General features: G+C 37.4%; 1 protein-coding gene across 18 annotated transcripts in view; it reads right to left on the bottom strand.

Moving 5' to 3' along the window:
• Nucleotides 1-20,301, bottom strand: part of CARF (calcium responsive transcription factor) — a 100,825-nt gene that overhangs the window by 10,571 nt on the left and 69,953 nt on the right. The window contains exons 18-20 of one of the 18 annotated variants that reach the window (XM_042949790.1): nt 18,497-18,597; nt 17,263-17,347; nt 7,595-7,667 (exon numbers count right to left, since the gene is read on the bottom strand). The exons of 7 other annotated variants lie outside the window; for them this stretch is intronic. In XM_042949790.1, coding sequence (XP_042805724.1) covers nt 18,574-18,597 — 24 coding nt within the window. In that variant the 3' untranslated portion in view covers nt 7,595-7,667; nt 17,263-17,347; nt 18,497-18,573. Of the gene's footprint in view, nt 1-7,444; nt 7,689-7,874; nt 7,929-15,144; nt 15,210-17,262; nt 17,348-17,752; nt 17,830-18,154; nt 18,598-20,301 lie in introns of those variants that run through there. 10 more of the 18 variants (XM_042949783.1, XM_042949792.1, XM_042949793.1 and 7 more) reach the window with 10 other exon arrangements.

Here is a 20,301-nt window from a genome sequence, read left to right as displayed (position 1 = left end):
AAATTCCTTAGCCACCCATTTATAATTATTTTATTAAGGTACATTACTTGCGTATTCTCATTTAGAATCACAAAATTAGAAGTGTCTGGCTGGCTCAGTCAGCAGAGCATGTGACTTTTGATCTCAGGGTCGTGAGTTTAAGCCCCACATGTGACAAAGAGTTTACTTAAAAAAATTGGGATCACAAAACTGGAAAGCTGGAAGTTACATTAGAGATCATGTAATTCAATATGTCCGTTTTAAATATTGAAAAATCAAGGCCTGAATTTGAATGTAACCAAAATTCTTGACAAGCACTGTTCAACAGAAATTTCTGCAATGATGGGGGGGATCCTGGGTGGCTCGGTTGGTTAACTGTCCGACTTCGGGTCAGATCATGATTTTGGGGTCCATGAGTTCGAGCCCTGCATCAGGCTCTATTGACAGCTCAGAACTGGAGACTGCTTCAGATTGTGTCTCCATCTCTCTGTCCCTCCCCGGCTCATGCTCTGTCTCTCTCTCAAAAATAAATAAAGGTTAAAACATTTTTAAAAGAAATTTCTGCAACGATGGAAACGTTCCACATCTGTGTTGTTCAGTGTAGTAGCCATTAGCCATATATTTCTATTAAACAATTGCAATCGGACTTGTGCAACAGGGAAATTAATTTTTAGTTTTATTTAATTTAAACTTAAAAGACACATGTGGCTAATGACTACTGTACTGGACAGATCCATAGCTAATTTACATTGTAGGAAGCACAGAGGATAGAGAAGTAGGTTAAGTGACTTGTCCTGCAGTGCACCACTTGTAGTCAACAGAACTGAAACTAGAACCCAGAACTCCTTAATCCTAGACTTTTGACTGTGCTGTCTTTTCGGAGTCCAAAGGACAATGAATTTAAAGCAGGGTTTCTCAACCTCAGTACTATTGACATTTTGGACTGGATTTTTTGTCCTGTTCACTATAGACTATTTAGCAGCATCCCTGGCCTCTACCCAGTAAATACTATCTTCCAGCTGTGACAAACAAAACTGTCTCCAGACAAAGCCATATATCCTGGGGGCAAAACTGGGGGCAAAATCATCGCCTTTGAGAACCTTAGGTTACTAGGATTTCCTAGTCACACAAGATGTCCTTCAGGACCCCCGTAAGAGGCAGGTTAGATCCAACTTAACAGTCAAATGAGAACTTTAAGAATATGATATAGAAAAAGGAGAAGGAACGAGGGCAGGAATGAGAATGGGATGGGGATCGTGACCACACAAAAGAGAGAGACCAGGACCATGATCAGATCAGAGTCGATCAAGAGAAAAGAGCAAGATCATGAAAGGGAACTGGAGCAGGTAAGAGAGAGAGAGAGAGAACAGGAGTGAGAGTGAGAAAAGGAATGGGAACGAGAGAGAGAGAGACAAGAAGTGGGACTGAGGAGAGGACAAAGAAGATGCTTATGAACAAAGAAAACTTGAAAGAAAACTCTGAGAGAAAGAAGCTGCTTACCAAGAGTACCTTAAGAATTGGGAAATCTGAGAACAGAAGAAAACCCAGGAGTATGAGAAAGAGGCTGAAAGAGAAGAAAGAAGAAGATAAATGGCAAAAGAAGCTAAATGACTAAAAGAATTCTTAGAAGATTATGATGATGATAGAGACGATCCCAAATATTACAGAGGAAGCGGTCTTCAGAGAAGGTTGCCTGGTAGGCAAAAGGAAATGGAAGCAGATGAACGGGACAGAAAAAGAGAAGGAAGAGCTAGAGGAAATCAGGCAGTGCCTTTCTGGCTGAAGGGCACCTGGATCCAGATGATGGAACAAGAGGCTGAATTGTGCAATCACAGATAAAGCAAGAACCAGAATCAGAGCAAGAGGAAGAAGAAAAACAAGAAAAAGAAGAAAAATGGGAGGAACCAATGGAAGAGGAAGAAGAGTTGGAGCAAAAGCCCTGTCTCAAACCAACTCTGAGGCCCATTAGTTCTGCTCCATCTGTTTCCTCTGCCAGTGGCAATGCAACCCCCAACACTGTTGGGGATGAGTCTCCTTGTGGTACTGTTATTCCTCATGAAAATTCACCAGATCAACAGCAACTTGAGGAACATGGGCCAAAAATAGAGCTAAGTCTTAAACTGGGTGCTTCCAATAGTCCTGGTCAACCTAATTCTGTGAAGGGAAAGAAACTCCCCATAGATAGTGTCTTTAACAAATTTGAGGATGAAGACAGTGATGATGTATCCCCAAAAAGGAAACTAGTTCCCTTGGATTATGGTGAAGATGATAAAAATGCTGCCAAAGGCACTGTAAACACTCAAGAAAAGCTCAAACACATTAAGGTCTCATTGAGAAAATCCCTATGGCCAAACCTGAGCTCTTTGCTTATCCCCTGGACTGGTCTATTGTGGATTCTATATTGATGGAATGATGGATTAGACCATGGATTAATAAGAAAATTATAAAATACATAGGTGAAGAAGAAGCTACAATAGTTTATTTTGTTTGTTCTAAGGTTATGGTTCATAGTTCACCTCAGAGCATTTTAGATGATGTTGCCATGGTACTTGATGAAAAAGCAGAAGTTTTTATAGTCAAAATGTGGAGATTGTTGATATATATGAAACAGAAGCCAAGAAAATTGGTCTTGTGAAGTACAAATCTTTTTACATGTAGAGTTTCGTTTCAGATTTCTTCTTTTCCACCCTTCAGAAAACTTTGACTTTTTCGGTCTTCAGAGACATTTGGAGATCTGTGCTTTTTTTTTCCAATGTAGAAAATGTGAATTTTTTTGTCCTTTAATGTGGTGATGCCCTGTGTACACCCTTGGTTGTAAAAGACACCTGAATCCTCCTTGGTTCTCTTTATACTCACCAGGTAAAAATTACTGCTATGTTTTGTAAGCCACAGCTACTGTACACAGCCTATCTAATCTTGTTTTGATTTTTTGTAAGTATTAAAATGACCCCCCCCCAAAAAGTGCAAATTAACTCAACAGGGATGCCTATTGGTGGCTACCACTTGAATGGGGATTAAAAATCAACTATGCATAATAATTTGTTGAGCACCTACTATGTACATAGTACCATATGCTTTACATATTTTATCTCTAACTATCAAACTAACATTGCAAGACAGATGGAATTCTCTTCATTTTACAGATAATTGTGGTATAGAAGTTTAACTGGCACAAGGTCACACAGCTAGCTAGCAAGAGGGAAATGCAAAATTCGTACACACCAATTAGCTATATCTGAATTTAACACCCATGTATTTTCTACTTGAGTATACCTCTAACAATGTCTTTATTACTCAGGACTGAAGAGGCAGATCTGAAACATAAGATAAAGAACAGAATATAAATAGAATGAAGAGAATTCTTAAAGAGGTAAAGGTACATTCAGTGCGGAGAGTTGCAGGGAGATATTACTATGCTTAAGGAAGAAAGTGGTACTTGAGCTAGACCTTGAAAGAATGTCAGAATTTGAGTGTCCAGAAAAAAAAGAATTCTGAAAAGAGACTGCTTAGGTAAAAGATTGACTCCTCAGAAAATTCTCCTCTAAATTTTGAAGAGGCTGTGATTTACGTGAGCAGTCTAGCTAGCGTAGAATAGGAAGGAGATGAGGTTGGGAAGATAAAGGTTGCAGTTAGCTCACAGTGGGTCCTGAATGCTGGATCAATGATTTAGATTTCATTCTGTGTAAAATGAGAGTTTTTAAGCAAGGCCATGACAAGAATAAAATTATATTTGTTGTCCTACATCTTGTGATATCTTTCCCAAGGCAACATGTAATCCTACACTCTTTTCAACACACAGAATACAGTAATTAAAATTTAGTTGAAACATGAAAGAAAGCCACTTCACTTTCACGTAAAATAAACTTTCAATGGTGGCTGGAAAGGTAATTGAAAGTTAAGACTTCCAAAGTCTACAGTAGAGAAAAAATCTTTAATCAGGGAGAAAAAAGAAATTACAGGAAAATTTTACTTATAAAGTAGCAATTTCTCTTTCTAAAATTATTATTTCCTTTTACCTAAATGTGAATAAAATAAAAATTTGAGGCTGGGAGAGATTTTCTAAGAAAGCAGCTTTCTTGAAATCCAATTGCTCTAATTCAAATTCAGGTATCTGAGATCTCTTTACTGTTACGTATCAAGGATTATTTCTTTCTTACAGCAATACAATACTATATGAATTAAAAAGAAAATTAAAAAAAACCCACCTCTATGTAATCTCTACCCCATGTATGCTGTACAACCACACATCTCAATTACTTTTTTTCCCCTACATTATTCACAGTAAAGAATGTATGAGGGGCCCCTGGGTGGCTCAGTTCATTGAGCGTCCAACTTTGGCTCAAGTCATGATCTCATGATTTATGGGTTCGAGCCCCACATTAGGCTCTGGGCTGACAGTTCAGAGCCTGCAGACTGGTTTGGATTCTGTGTCTCCCTCTTTCTCTGCCCCTCCCCTGCTCTTACTCTGTCTCTCTGTCTCAAATGTAAATAAATATTAAAAGGAAATTAAAAAAAAAAGAATATGATATTTCTAACATTAATCTAGTAGTTCTTAGGAACTGCATCTGGTACTAGTTTTCTGTTTTTTTTATAATTCTTTTGATTTGTATATTCGTTTGATTTATTGGCTCCTTACATTTTTTCTGTTTCAGTAATAAAGTGGATTAATAATTATCAGTGTGTTTGGAATTAAGATTATGAAATCTAGAGTGTCAGGGGTAAACAACTACGACTGACTCATAGGGCTTTACTTGTTCATATTACCACGAAATTTTAATAGTAATCAAAAAGTAACACTTATTAAAACATCTGAGTTCAGGTAGTTTGTAAAGGTTAATACATATTAAAGGCAGTCAAGTCAACAATGATGAAAACACAAAATGTTTCACAGTTTTCTGAAGACATTTCTGAAAAAAGTTACCTATTTCACTTTTCCTATTTTATTGTAATGTATTTAATTAAGGAGAAAGATCTTTGCTTACTGAGCATTCCATTCCTGTATTTATTTCCTGCCAAAAGGATCATTAGCTTTTGTTTATCATATGATTCATCATGGTGACACACATTAGGAGATCAAGAAGATTATGGTTTCCAGTTTTGAATAAGCAGATGGAAAATAGTGCCCTAAAGGAATAAGTTGAATGAAACAAAAGCTTGTTTCAGTACAAATTAAGAGGAAGAATAGAAAACTAAAGAAAAAATTTTCCATTTAGCTTTTGGGTTTCCAGATAAGAAATCAAGCAGCCACTGTAAAGAAAATACCCTCAGTTGAATAATTTTACAAATAGAAGTGGCATACACAAGCCTACTTTCCTGGGGCACCTGGATGGCTCAGCTGCTTAAGTCTCTGACTGTAGCTCAGGTCATGATCTCAAGGTTCATGAGTACGAGCCCCCATGTCAAGCACATCCTGCTTCAGATCTTCTGTCCCCCTCTCTCTCAGTCCCTCCCAAACTCATGCTCTTTTTCTCTGTTAAAAAAAAAAAAAATTAACATCAAATGCCCACTTTCCCAATTATATCTTATTGTTTGCAGTTATCCACTCAGTCTCATTAAAAGCTTTCTGATGTTTTAGTGGGTATTTTATTACAAAAAAGAGAACCACTTAGGGCAGTGTACGATGGGGAGTTATTATTTAATGGTTATAGAGTTAAAGTTAGAGATGAAGAAAAAGTTCTGGAGACGGATAATAGTTCTGGAGATGGTTGCACAACAGTGTGAATGTACTGAATGGCAAAGAACTGTACACTTAAAAATAGTTAAAATGGTAAACTTTACCTTATGTATAGTTTATCATTAAAGAGAGAGCAGAGAGAGAAAGAAAGAAAGGTGCGGTTATTTTACTTGACTAGGATATGGTAAAAAAGGCAAAAAATGTTAAAAGCCAAAATAGGCATTTATGTAATAATTTAGGCATTATAAATTTTATTTCTCATCAGAATGTTGTAATAGCTATTAAAAACAAGAGAGGTTATGGAAGGGAGTATAAATTCCAGATACTTAAGTGACCAATAACTGACCAAATGAGTCAACATATGATTAAAGACAGCAACCTCCTTTCCTTTTTAGATTCCTGATCTACCCTTTACAGATTTTGATTTAAAGTGGTATCTTGATAATTTCCAACATTGCCAACTTCCTAGGCTGTGCTCATACAAATCCTATTATCTTTCGGTCTCTCCCCTCCTATTCTTAACTACCTGTGTAAGTTAAGGGGTGGAGGGAGAGTTTAATGTAATATAGATGTAAAATACAGTGGATTAAATAAGATGGGAATTTTAAATCTTTCTAACAGTCTTAAGGTAGGTAGCGCACCTCGATCCCACAATGAGATTCAAAGGCCCCAGTTCTCCCCTTCTCATTGCTCTTTGAACTCACAGGATATTGTCCTTATCAACCAGCTTACAGGAAGGAAGAAAAAGTGGAAATGAAGGACCATTTCCTTTTGGTTACATAGAAGTGGCACTCACTTCTCAAATTCCATGAGCAAGACTTTAGTCAACACCTATATCTAGCTAGAAAGGATACTGGAAAATTCTATTTCTCACTAGGAGTCCATATACCTAGGTAATACACTATGGAAAATGGATTTGGGGAGAACAATGTGTAGTCTGAACACTACCCTATTCCCAACATCATCAGGTGACTGAGCATAGTTTGTTTGGTTCTCTTATAATATCAGTATTTCCAGACACTAAAAACTGTTAGGTTGCATCTATCACAACATTTTTTTTTAAAGGTTCCCATGGTCTTTTTTTTTTTCAACGTTTTTTTTTTTTTTTAATTTATTTTTGGGACAGAGAGAGACAGAGCATGAATGGGGGAGGGGCAGAGAGAGAGGGAGACACAGAACCGGAAACAGGCTCCAGGCTCCGAGCCATCAGCCCAGAGCCCGACGAGGGGCTCGAACTCACAGACCGCGAGATCGTGACCTGGCTGAAGTCGGACGCTTAACCGACTGCGCCACCCAGGCGCCCGGCCCCATGGTCTTTTTATTCCACAATTCTTACATAACAAATCATCTTAAGACCTTGTGGTGCCCCTTGAAGGCATCATGCTCAGTGAAATAAGAAAGAGAAAGGCAAACACTGTATGATCTCTCTTTTTTTTTTTAAATAAATAGAATCCAAGTTCATAGATACAGAGAACAGATTGGTGGTTGCCAGAGGCAGGGGTTGGAGGGTGGAAGAAATAGATGAACTGTTGCTATTGTTTTGTTTTAACAAATTTAATAAAAAACAAATATTTGGAAAGATCCTCAGGTATCTTTAAATTTGAATGAAATTTCTCTTCCTTTCAGTTAACTTTGTGTCATTATTTGTAAATATGCATGATCCAGAGATAACCATGACAACTCAGTTATGTGTATTTTCCCCATTTTTCTAAATTTATTCAATGATGCAAGTATATGTTTTTAACAAAATAAAATTATGCTATGCATTAAACAATACTTAGTAAAACTTAGTGGCATAAAACAAAAATTTTATTGTGTTCACAGACTCTATGGACCAGGGATTTGGGTAGAGCAAAGAAGAGATGATTAGTATCTACTCCACAGTGTCTGGGGCTTCAGCTGGGAGACTCAAAGGCTGGGAGTGACTCAATGGCTGAGGGCTGAAATAATCTGAAGACATCTTCACTTACATGTCTGTGGTTGATGCTGCCTGTTGACTTGGAACTTCATTGGACTGTCAACATAAAATAGGTGGCTCGGTCGGATGGCTCAGATGAGCATCTGACTCTTGATTTCGGCTCAGGTTATGATCCCAGGGTTGTGGGATTGAGCCCTGCATCACACTGAGCATGGAGCCTGCTTGAGATTCTTTCTCTCTCCCTCTGCCCCTCCCCTGCTTACGCTCTCTAAAAACAAAAACAAAACAAAAAACCCACAAAACCTGTTAAATGTGGTCTCTCTGCACAGGCTCGTTTAAGCTTCCACACAGTGATTTCTGAAACAAGAAACAAAGCACTAGCTATAAGGGACAAAATTGATAACTTCCACTACAATAAGATTTAAAAAGCTTGTTCCTCAAAAGCACTACAGAGAGAGCAAAGACACCTTGGAAAAGGAAAATATATTTGTAAAACATATTTTTAATAAAAGACTCTTACTTGGAATATGTATAGAATCCCAACAAAAAAGTAATAGAAACTATCTAGAAGTTTTTAATTTTTTTAATGTTTTTATTTATTTTTGAGAGAGAGAGAGAGAGAGAGAGAGAGAGAGAGACAGAGCGTGAATAGGGGAGGGGCAAAAAGAGAGGGAGACAGAGAATCTGAAGCAGGTTCCAGGCTCTGAGCTGTCAGCACAAAGCCTGACTCTGGGCTCGAACTCATGAACCATGAGATCATGACCTGGGCTGAAGTTGGATGCTCAACCAACTGAGCCACCCAGGCGCCCCTAGAAGTTTTTAAATGAGCAAAATATTTAGATTGGCTATTCACAGGAAGGGAAATACAAATGGTGAACCAATATTGAAAAGGTACTCAAACTCAGTTGCAATTAAGGAAATGCAAATTAAAACCACAATTAAAACCCACTATATATTTAGGAAGTCTGACAATAAAAAGTATTTTTAAAGATATGAAACAACTGTAATTATCATACACTGTTAGTGAGGGTATACACTGGTACAATCGATTTGGAAATCAGTTTGGCACTAGTAAAGCTACATGTATATCCAATGATCCAACTACTTCGTATGGAGCTGGAGAAACTGTGCATGTGTGTACCAAAAAATATGTATGACATGTATCATTTAAACATCCATCTATATAGAGAACAAGTTGGGTTAACATGTGACGGAGATCAAGGACTGCACTTTTTTTTAATTTTTTTAATGTTTATTCATTTTTGAGAGAGAGAGAGAGGCAGAGTGTGAGCATGGGAGGGGCAGAGAGAGAGGGAGACACAGAATCCAAAGCAGGCTCCAGGCTCTAAGCTATCAGCACAAAGCCCTATGAGGGACTTGAACTTCTGAACTGTGAGACCATGGCCTGAGCCAAAGTAGGGATTACACTTTTGATCAGCACAGGGTGATATATGGAAGGGTTGAATCACTATACTGTACACCTGAAACTAATATACACTGAATGTTAACTAAATGGAATTAAAATAAAACTTTAAAAAACCCATCAGTCTATGCATTTCACCAATTTAATAGACTAAAGGAGAAAAACCATATAATTATCTCAATAGATGCATTATGTGACAAAAGTCAACATCCACTTGTAATATAAATTCTTGACAAACTAGAAAAGATCTGGAATCTAGACAGCTCCAAATGTGTATGAATTACAGAATGAAATGCTTATTTTCCAATTTAAATATCCTCTGAACTATTTGGTATACAAAATCTAAGACAGTAATGGCTTAGAGCCAATGTTCCTTAAAGATTGTCCCTCAGGGTGCCTGGCTGGTTCACTAGGTACAGCATGTGACTCTTGATTTTGTGGTTGTGAATTCAAGCCCTATGTCGGGTGAAGAACTTACATTAAAAAAAGAAAACTTAAATACCGTCCCTCTATTAGATCTTTATAACAACTTTTTAATTAAATATTTTGTTTCAGGAGATTTCAAAGATCAAGGTGGGTTGAAAATAAAAGTGTTAATACTGCTCTGAAAAAAATATTTGCTCCCCCATTAATATATTAATCTATATCCTACAGTCCCTTATCTTTTAATTTATAAACACTCTAGATTGGCAGGAAGCATACTCTTCCTCATGGTGAATTTTGATAGTTCATGAATTATTTAATTTAGAGTGAAATCTGATTATAACACAGACTTTGGAGTAAAAAAGTCCTGGGTTTAGATTTTTGATTCTTGGCTTCTTAGCTATGTATAATCTCGGGTAAGGTATTCAATCCCTCTGAGTTTGTTTTTCTTCCATAAAATTGGGATAATAAAACCCAGGCCAGGTGTGAGGATTAAATGATAAATATAAAGCATCTGGCACTCAATAAGTGTTATCTATTACCATATTTTAGAACTAAGTAAAGTAAATATATGTTAATTGTTGCTGGGTGAATTTCAGAGACCCCAGGCCCTGGGGCCTCGACCCAGCCCAACCCAAAGAGGTTGCCAAAGGTTCTTGTTTTCATCCCAAGAATTCAAGGACAGACACAGCACACCAAAGGAGTGACACAAGCGGGAAAGTTCATTAAACTGAAAGTACACTCTTGAGATGTAAAAGGAGACTAGCTCAAGAGAAACAGAGAGAACAAAAATCACAAATGAAAGAGAAGTAACAACCAATACCACAGAAATACAAATAATTGTAAGAGAATATTATGAAAGATTATACAAATTGGACAGCCTAGAAGAAATGGATAAATTCCTAGAAACACATAACCTCCCAAAACTGAACCAGGAAGAAATAAAAAATTTGAACACAACATGATTACTGGCAATGAAATTGAATCTGTAATCAAAAAAACTTCCAAGCAAATTCTACCAAACATTTCAAGAAGAGTTAATATCTATTCTTCTCAAACTATTCCAAAAAATAGAAGAGGAAAGAAAACTTCCAAACTCATTCTATGAGGACAGTTATCACCCTGATGGCAAAACCAGATAAAGACACCACAAAAAAAGAGAACTACAGGACAATATCTCTGATGAACATAGATGCAAAAATCCTCAAAAATTACTAACAAATAAAATCCAACAAAACATTAAAAAAAATCATTCACCATGATTAAGTGGGATTTATTCTTGGGATGCAACAGTGGTTCAATACTCCCAAATAAATCAATGAGATAGATCACATCAATAAGAGAAAGGATAAAAACCATATAATCACTTCAAGAGATGCAGGAAAAGCATTTGACAAAAGTACAACATCAATTTATTATAAAAAACCTTCAATGAAGTAGGTTTAAAAGAAATATTCTTCAACATAATAAAGCCCCTATATAAAAAACCCACAGCTAACATCACACTCAACAGGGAAATGCTTTTCTCTCAGCTTTTCCCCTAAGGTCAGGAATAAGACAAGGATGTATACTCTCACCACTTTTATTCAACATAGTACTGGAAGTCCTAGCCATAGCCATCAGACAACAGAAAGAAATAAAAGGCATCCAAATCAGTAAGGAAGAAGTAAAACTTTCACTATTTGCAGATGACATGATACTATATAGAGAAAACCCAAAAGACGCCACCAAAAACTACAAAACTGATAAATGATTTCAGTAAAGTCACAGGATACAAAATCAATATACAGAAACCTGTTGCATTTCTATACACCAATAATGAAGCAGCAGAAAGAGAAATTAAAAAAAAAAAACAATCTCACTGGGGCACCTGGGTGGTTCAGTTGGTTAAGCATCTAACTCCAGCTCAGGTATTGATCTCGTGGTTCCTGAGTCTGAGCCCCACATTGGGCTGTCTACTGTTAGCATAGAGCCTGCTTTGGATTCTCTGTCTTCCTCTCACTGCCCCTCTCTTGCATCTACTTGCATGCTTCTCTCACTAAGATGAAGGAAGGAAGGAAGGAAGGAAGGAAGGAAGGAAGGAAGGAAGGAAGGAAAGAAGGAAAGAAAGAAAGAAAAGAAAGAAAGAAAGAAAGAAACAAAGAAAGAAAGAAAGAAAGGGAAAAATCCCATTTACAATTGCACCAAAACCAATAAAATACTAGGAATAAACTTAACCAAAGAGGTGAAAGATCTTTATTCTGAAAACTATAAAACTTTAATGAAAGACACTAAAGATGACACAAAGAAATGGAAAGATATTTCATGTTCATGAGTTGGAAGAACAAATATTCTTAAAATGTCAATACTACTGAAATCAATCTACATATTTAATGCAATCCCTATCAAAATACCAACACTTTTCACAGAACTAGAACAAACAATCCTACAATTTGTATGGGACACAAAAGACCCTGAATAGTCAAAGCAACCTTGCAAGAGAAAAGCAAAGCTGGAGGCATCACAAACCTGGACTTCAAGTTATGTTACAAAGTAATCAAAACAGTATGCTACTGGCACAGAAACAGACACATAGATCAATGGAACAGAATAGAAAGCCCCCCAACTATATGGTCAATTAATCTTTGACAAAGCAGGAAAGAATATCCAATGGGCAAAGGACAGTCTTCAACAATGGTGTTGGGGAAACTGGACAGCTACACATGCAAAAGAAAGAAATGGGACCACTTTCTTACACCATAGACAAAGCTAAACTCAAAATGGCTTGAAGACCTCAATATGAGACCTAAAACCATAAAAATTCTAGAAGAGAACAAAGGCAGTAATTTCTCTGACACTAATAACTGTAGCCACTTTTTTCTAGCTACATTTCCTGAGGCAAGGGAAACAAAAGCAAAAATAAACTTGGGACTACATCAAAATAAAAAGCTTCTTTCTGCACAGCAAAGGAAACAATCAACAAAACTAAAAGATAACCTACAGAATTGGAGAAGATATTTACAAATGACATATCTGTAAAGGGTTAGTGTCCAAAATAAAAAACTTATACAACTCAACACCTCAAAAAATAACCCAATTAAAAAATGGGTAGAAGACATGAACAGACATTTCGTCAAAGAAGACATCCAGATGGCCAACAGACACATGAAAAAAAGCTCAACATCACTCATCATCAGGAAAACGCAAATCAAAACTACAATGCAATATCACCTCATACCTGTCAGAAGGGCTAAAATCAGCAAGACAAGAAACAACAGGCGTTGGTGAGGATGTGGAGAAAAGAAAGCCTTGTGCACTGTTGGTGGGGATGCAAACTGGTGCAGCCACTGTGGAAGACAATATGGAGGTTCCTCAAAAAGTTAAAAATAGAACTATTCTACAATCCAGCAATCACAGTTCTGATATTTACTCAAAGAATACAAAGACAATAATTCAAAGGGATACATGCACCCCTATGTTTATAGCAGCATTATTTATAATAACCAAATTATGGAAACAGTCCAAGTGTCCATTGATTGATGAATGGATAAAGAAGATGTGGTATATATACACAATGGAATGTTATTCATCCATAAAAAAACGAAATTTTGACATTTGCAACAACATGGATAGAGCTAGAGAGGATATAATGCTAAGGGAAATAAGTCAGAGAAAGACAAATACCATATGATTTTACTCACATGTGAAATTTAAGAACCAAATGAGCAAATGGAAAGAGAGAGAGACAGACAAACCAAGAAACACACTCTTTAGTTATAGAGAATCAGTTAATGGTTACCAGAGGGGAAATGAGTGGGAGGATGGGTGAAATACGTGGATTAAAGAGTACACTTATCATGATGAGCACTGAGTAATGTATAGAATTGTTAAATCACTATATTGTACACCTGAAACTATTATAACCCTGTATATTAACTATACTCAAACTAAATAAAAAAAAGAGCACAAAAGAAAGAGCAAGCACAGGAACTGTGATATTGGGTTTGGGTTTCTATCTCTTATTGACAGTTGTTAACTAGGGCATGGGATATTGATTGCTTGGGCTGAGGATTTCTTAGAAGCAGGGTTTTGAGCCTTCTCTTCCTTATTTGGTCAGGGGTTTTCTGTCATGGCACCTGCCATCTTGGATCTGTCTGGTCTGATCCAGCTTCTTGTGGAGTGCTGCTAGGACAGGCCTCTGACTTTCCAGATAGCTGTACTTCCTCTTTGCTGGCCTCTAGGCCTCCTGCTAGATCCTAACTAACTGCCTACTCTATCAAAATGAACAATGACTTTATGTTCCACCATTACTGAGAGTATGCATGCTACATAATTTGGGAAAGGATAGGGCAAGCAAGTTAAAAAGAAAGTGCACATTGCTAGGTAGCAAATAATTATAATATTTTTCCTTTTTTAAAATGTTTATTTCTGAGAGAGAAGCATGTGCATAGTGGGGGAGGGCAGAGATGGGGGAGGGTCAGGGAGAGGTGGGGAGGGGCAGAGAAAGAAGGGGAAAGAGGTTCGAAGCAGGCTCCACGCTGAGAGCTGAGAGCCTGATGAAGGGCTTGAACTCACAAACCATGAGATCACAACCTGAACTAAAGTCAGATGCTTAACTGACTGAACCACCCAGGCATCCCTAAACATTTTTTAAAAAGTACTAGGCCAACAGAAATGGATTTTGTTTAAAAACTAAATTGTAATATTAAAATGGGCTAGTGAAAAGATTGTATTTCACATAAAAAATATACATGGAAAACACCTCACTAATAAAAAATGTTAATTTGAAAAAAGTAAAGTATTTCAAATTAGAAAAGTCTTTAAATTATCATATTTAATTCTCATCAGGACATGATCAGATGCACAATCAAAAATTACTTTGAGATAGGGTGCCTGGGGGGCTCAGTCAGTTGAGTATCCCACTCTAGATTTCACCTCAGATCATGATCCCAAGGTCATGGGTGGAGCCCCCTGTTAGGATCTATGCTGAGCATGGAGCCTGCTTGGGATTCTCTCTATCTGTCTCTCTCTCTGTCTCTCTTCCCACCCCCATCCCTCTCCCTCACTCACACTCTCTCTCTCAAATAAAAAAAAAATTACTTTGAGATAGACTAAAACAATATAACATTTATGGAAAGAAATTTGATAATATTATCAAGAGTAACAATGCTTATGCTGTTTAGTTACTTTATGTCTAGGAATCCAAACCAAAAACATAGTAGTCAGAGATGCAAAAAATGACATCTGATGTTAAAAATATTGAAAATATCTAAATGTTCAACAATCTGGGAATGACTAAAATAGATGTAAAAAAAACATATTATGCAATATTATGCATCAATTAAAAACAATTTTGAAAAAACCTTCAAACCAGTCCCCGTTGACAAATGCTCATATCATGAGAAATATTATCAACATATTTGTAGGGCCCACGTGGATAGTTCCCACAAGTCCTGGTCTCCATACAGCCAAGCCATTTCACAGAACCATTGAATTCTTTTTTTTCTCTTTCAATTTATTTAAATTCAAGTTAGTTAACATACGGTTTCAGGAGTAGAATCCATTGATTCATCACTTACATATAACCACTGAGTTCTATCATTCAACCTCACTCTCTCAGGGTGCAGATGAAGAAATTGAGGGCCAGAGAAATGAAGTGATTCACCTGAGATAATTCAGCTAAGTGGCAGAGCTAGTTCTCTGCTTTTTCTATTACCTGACAACTATTTTACTTATCTCACAAACTACCTATTTTACCAGCATCCATTGCGCAATTTTGCATTGCAGTTTTTTTCCTGTGAAAATACTTTTACCTGAAGGGTATAGACAAAAATGGAAAAATTAATTGGACATAAAATTGTAGGGCAGGTTTAGGAGAAATTAGAAATAATCAATATACAGTTAAAGGTTGTAACTAAGTGAAATTCATCATCATTTTAAACCCTTTCTTCCTCCTTTATATTTTTTAAAGTGGAAATGGGTAGAGCTCTAGCTTCTGTGCTTGCTACTACAGTTAAAATCTATGGAACTGTAAACTCTAATGTAATTAAAAATTAAAATGATCTCAGTGTTTCCATGGAAATAAAAAGACTTCATGAATAAATAATTACTATTATGCAACTGATATAGAAGTCTGTTACTCTGAAAACCACAAATTGTTTTATATCTACCACATTGTTTTATTTTGCTCTTTCCTATATCCTTTGGTTAAATTCTTCTTGAAAGTTCAAATACACTCATAGTTTTGATTCATATAATTCTAATATCAAAACATTACAATGTATTGTCAAATGTTAATCAAATCTAAAAAGAGAGGAAGGATCTTCTTAAGAACAGTTAATATATTTATATAATTCTAATCATCTTTTAAAGCCAGAATTTATTACTGCCACCTAAAACCATATTTTAGGTAAAAGCAAAGTAAGTTTAAAAAGTTTAATGTTTATTAAACCTAAAATTGAATGTATAAAAAAAACAAAAATTGATCTTTTTAGGTAGTTGCTTTTAGAAAGACTAGATAGAAAGCAGAAAGACTTTTCTGAAATATTTTTTTTTAATTTTTTTTTTTTAATGTTTATTTTTGAGACAGAGAGAGAGAGAGAGCATGAATGGGGGAGGGTCAGAGAGAGGGAGACACAGAATCTGAAACAGGCTCCAGGCTCTGAGCTGTCAGCACAGAGCCCGACGCGGGGCTTGAACTCACGGACCGCGAGATCATGACCTGAGCCGAAGTTGGCCGCTTAACCGACTGAGCCACCCAGGCGCCCCTTCTGAAATATTTTTACAATCAAGTCTAGAGATCTGATATCCCTCACTTGTAGGGGAGCATTACACATATACTTGGTATATTAAGGGTTTACTACCTTATATTGTAATGTCTTTTAACACCACTGTTATAATACACTGAATATGTATTTGTTAACTAAAGGACTGAAGAATTTGCTTTAATTTGCAACTAATCTGAGATACTTCTTGCCCTGACATTTCCTCACAGGTTCCAAAGTGGACTCAACTGACCAGTTCTAAGCATTCGTGGTATTCCTTTTAACTTCTTAGTCATATTTCCTGCTCTAGCTAACCTTTATGTTGGAGGGCCTCAGGGCTAGATCCTGGGCATTCTTTTCTTCTTTATCTGCATTTTTTTTTTCCTCAGGTGATCTCTCTGTTCTCTAGTTTTTCATTACCATCTATATGTTGATAAATCACAAAAATGTTTATGTCCAATCCTGACATCTAGAGTTGTATCTGTAAGTGCCAACTTAACAGTTCCATTTGGAATTCAAAACTAACTAGGTTCAAAAACGAGCTCTTGATTTTCTCTTCCAAGTCTATTCTTCCCCATCAGTCTTCCTCAACTCAGTAAAATTTACTACCATTCATTCACACAGTCACTCACAGCTAAAACCCTGGCTGGCGTCATTCTTCATTCCTTCCCTTCCTTCACACACATCCCCACATGCCCTCCCCAACAGCCAACCAATCAGCAAGTCCTGATGATTCTATCTCCAAAATAATCCTGAATTTTTCCATTTCTCTTTGCCTCCTGTATCACTATCACTCTAGATGCAAATCACCTAAGCTCTCATGTGTGTGCCATTTCTAATAACCTCCTTATTGCTCTCCCTGTTTCCATTCATGTCCCTGTATAACATATTCTTCTACAACATATAAACCCAGGTATATCACTTCTCCAGTAGAAATCCTGTAATAGGTTCTGTTTTACTCAGAATGAAATTGACACTATGATTACCACTGACTCCACACCATCTTCTCTATTGCCTCTAAGCTAATGCCACACTGCTCTGCTTTCTGCCCTTAAATACCTTTTTTCCACATCAAGGCCTTTGCATTTACTGTTCCTCCTACCTGTGAAGATCTTCTCTCTGCTTTCTGAATGATGGCTCCTTTTCATCTGTTGAATGCTATCTGCCTAATAATACCACCAAATAACCTGTTGATAAAGCAAAGCTACGTTTTTTGCTTATTACAGTAAGGAGAATACTACTTTGACAGATCTTAGCAGTGTGTCTGAGGAGGAAGGACAAAGATAAGATATTTATGAGGTTTTGGGGGTCTAATTTGAGTTTTTCAATGCACGGGCCCCATTAGTATTGTGTAAAGTCTACAAGGCTAATGGGGAAAACTCAAGACATGTTACCCATCAGAGTCCTCCTCACAGAAGTGGGACCATCTTAGTACCTTTGCCATGCCCAGTCATTGGCTGAGAGCAGCCTGTGAGAAGCATAGCTTCTGCACAGGCACCATGATAGATCCAGAGCAGCAGCTGTGGCCACTTATTAATCACTCCATCTGCAGCAGGAGCTCTGAGGGCTCATTTTCATTGCTGCCATGGCCTACCTCTTATGCTGAATAGATTTATCTCTCCCCACAGGTCAGATTGCCAGTCTCCCATAGTTCTTCTGGCCCATCTTCCTGAAATGAAGGAAATTCTGATGCTCAGAAGGAACCTCTGATGCTGCAGTTGATCTCTGGAGCTAAAACTGGTATTCATGCTCTCCCATTTCCAGGAGTTATTCTAATTTCCCTCACCCTCAGGTATTACCTCACCAGGTCTTGGAGCCTTACTGGTGTTATGACTCAAATTTTAATTCCTGAGAGGACTGAGTGACCATTTTGTTCTTGTGCAGACACTGCTGCATGCATCCATTCACAGTTACAATGGGGCACAGAAGGACCAAAAGGTGTCCAAATGGATCATCTAGGCTCCACATGTAGTCCCCCTGCTCTAAGTCCTTCTGCTGATCTGGGTTGATCACTCCTGCCAGTATGCTGATGCCTCTTCTTACCTGTTGGTGCCTGGATACAAGGACTTGAAAGTGCACTGACAGCAGCCTTACCTTATAGTTGAATAAAAACTTTGTGTTCCCCCTGGCAAGAGTATGCTCGCTTTGGGGACCAGGACCTCCAAACCTACAGAGCCCAGAATTAAAAGGATGGGAAACAAAATCTCCCAGTATGTCACTGGAAATTAAGGTAAATGGGGCTACTCCTGCTTCTGTCCCATGGTTACTGGACCCATGTATTCTTCCTGTTGGAAACACAGCACTATACAGAGGTCTCTGATTTATGCATATATTACCTCTTCAAGGATGGTATCCACCCTTTCAGAATGTTGCCTCTGAGTTAATGCTGAAGCTCTGCTTTTAGAAGGCCATTTCAGCATCCTATCAATGTATCCTCCTAGGTGCAAAAATTTCTTTAAGAAACAAATATCTCTCTGTAATTACACTGAATATAGTCTTACTTTCTCCATTTAACCTATGTGATCAATTTTTATTTCTCCCTAGACAAAACTAGAAGACAGAAAATGAGGAATTATTTAGTTTTTTTTAATTTTATTTTTTAAAATTACATCCAAATTAGTTAGCATATAGTGCAACAGTGATTTCAGGAGTAGATTCCTTACCCATTTAGCCCATACGCCCTCCCAAAACCCCTCCAGTAACCCTTTGTTTGTTCTCCATATTTATGAGTCTCTTCTGTTGTCCCCCTCCTGTTTTTATATTATTTTTGTTTCCCTTCCTTTATGTTCATCTGTTTTGTCTCTTAAAGTCCTCATATGAATGAAGTCATATGATTTTTGTCTTTCTCTGACTAATTTCACTTAGCATAGTTTTTTCTTTTAATTTTTTTTTAACGTTTTATTTATTTTTGAGACAGAGAGAGAGCATGAACAGGGGAGGGTCAGAGAGAGGGAGACACAGAATCTGAAATAGGCTCCAGGCTCTGAGCTGTCAGCACAGAGCCCGAAGCGGGGCTCGAACTCATGGACCATGAGATCATGACCTGAGCCGAAGTCGGCCGCTTAACCGACTGAGCCACCCAGGTGCCCCGCATAGTTATTTTTCTAATGAGCATGTTTGTCATATTGTCTTTATGAATTTTAAGGAAACTATGCATATAACAAAATCCAAAAATATTTTCATGTCCTATAAATGTATTCCTTCCTTCCTTCCTCCTTTCAATTTTTAGAAGTAAGCTCTAGGCCCAACATGGGGTAGAACTCAGAATCCCGAGATTAAGAGTCACTTACTCTACCAACTGAACCAGCCAAGCACCCCAATCTATATCTATTTTTAAACAGATAAGAATAACAATAAAGGGGCACCTGGGTGGCTCAGTCAGTTAAGCATCTGACTTCGGCTCAGGTCATGACCTCGCAGTCCACAAGTTTGAGCCCTGCATGGAGCTCTGGGCTGACAGCTTAGAGCCTGGAGCTTGCTTCAGATTCTGTCTCCCTCTCTCTTTGCCCCTCCCTACTTGTACTCTGTCTCTCTCAAAAATAAAATAAAACATTAAAATTTAAAAAGAAGAATAACAGTAAAATATAACTGTTTAGTGACCAATGTCACTCATTGTTTTCTTTAGATTTTGTCCAAGTATTCAAAGCCTATGTATCAATTAACTCAGTTTAACCTGAGGTTTTTTTTTTTTAATGTTTATTTATTTTTGAGAGAGACACAGAGACAGAACATGAGTGGGGGAGGGCAGAGAGAGACGGAGGCACAGAATCCGAAACAGGCTCCAGGCTCCAGGCTCCAAGCTGTCAGCACAGAGCCCGACGCGGGTTTCAAACCCACCAACCGTGAGATCATGACCTGAGCCGAAGTCAGACACGTAACCAACTAAGCCACTCAGGTGCCCCTGTCTGAGGTTTTTAAGTTAGCTGAGGAACTAGAAATTGAAATTTTAGTTAAGTATAAAGTTCTTAAGAACTCTGATATTAAAGTTTTTTTTAAGTTTTTTTTTTTTTTAATTTAAGTAATTTCTACACTTAACATAGGGTTTGAACTCATGACCCGAGATGCAGAACTGCATGCTCTTCTGACTCAGCCAGCCAGGCATCCCAAGAATTTTGATATTATAGAAATAACTTGAGATTAT

This window comes from Panthera leo, chromosome C1, assembly GCF_018350215.1.
Source record: "Panthera leo isolate Ple1 chromosome C1, P.leo_Ple1_pat1.1, whole genome shotgun sequence".
In the NCBI taxonomy this organism is placed as follows: domain Eukaryota; kingdom Metazoa; phylum Chordata; class Mammalia; order Carnivora; family Felidae; genus Panthera; species Panthera leo.
This window is presented reverse-complemented; position numbering and strand designations above follow the sequence as displayed.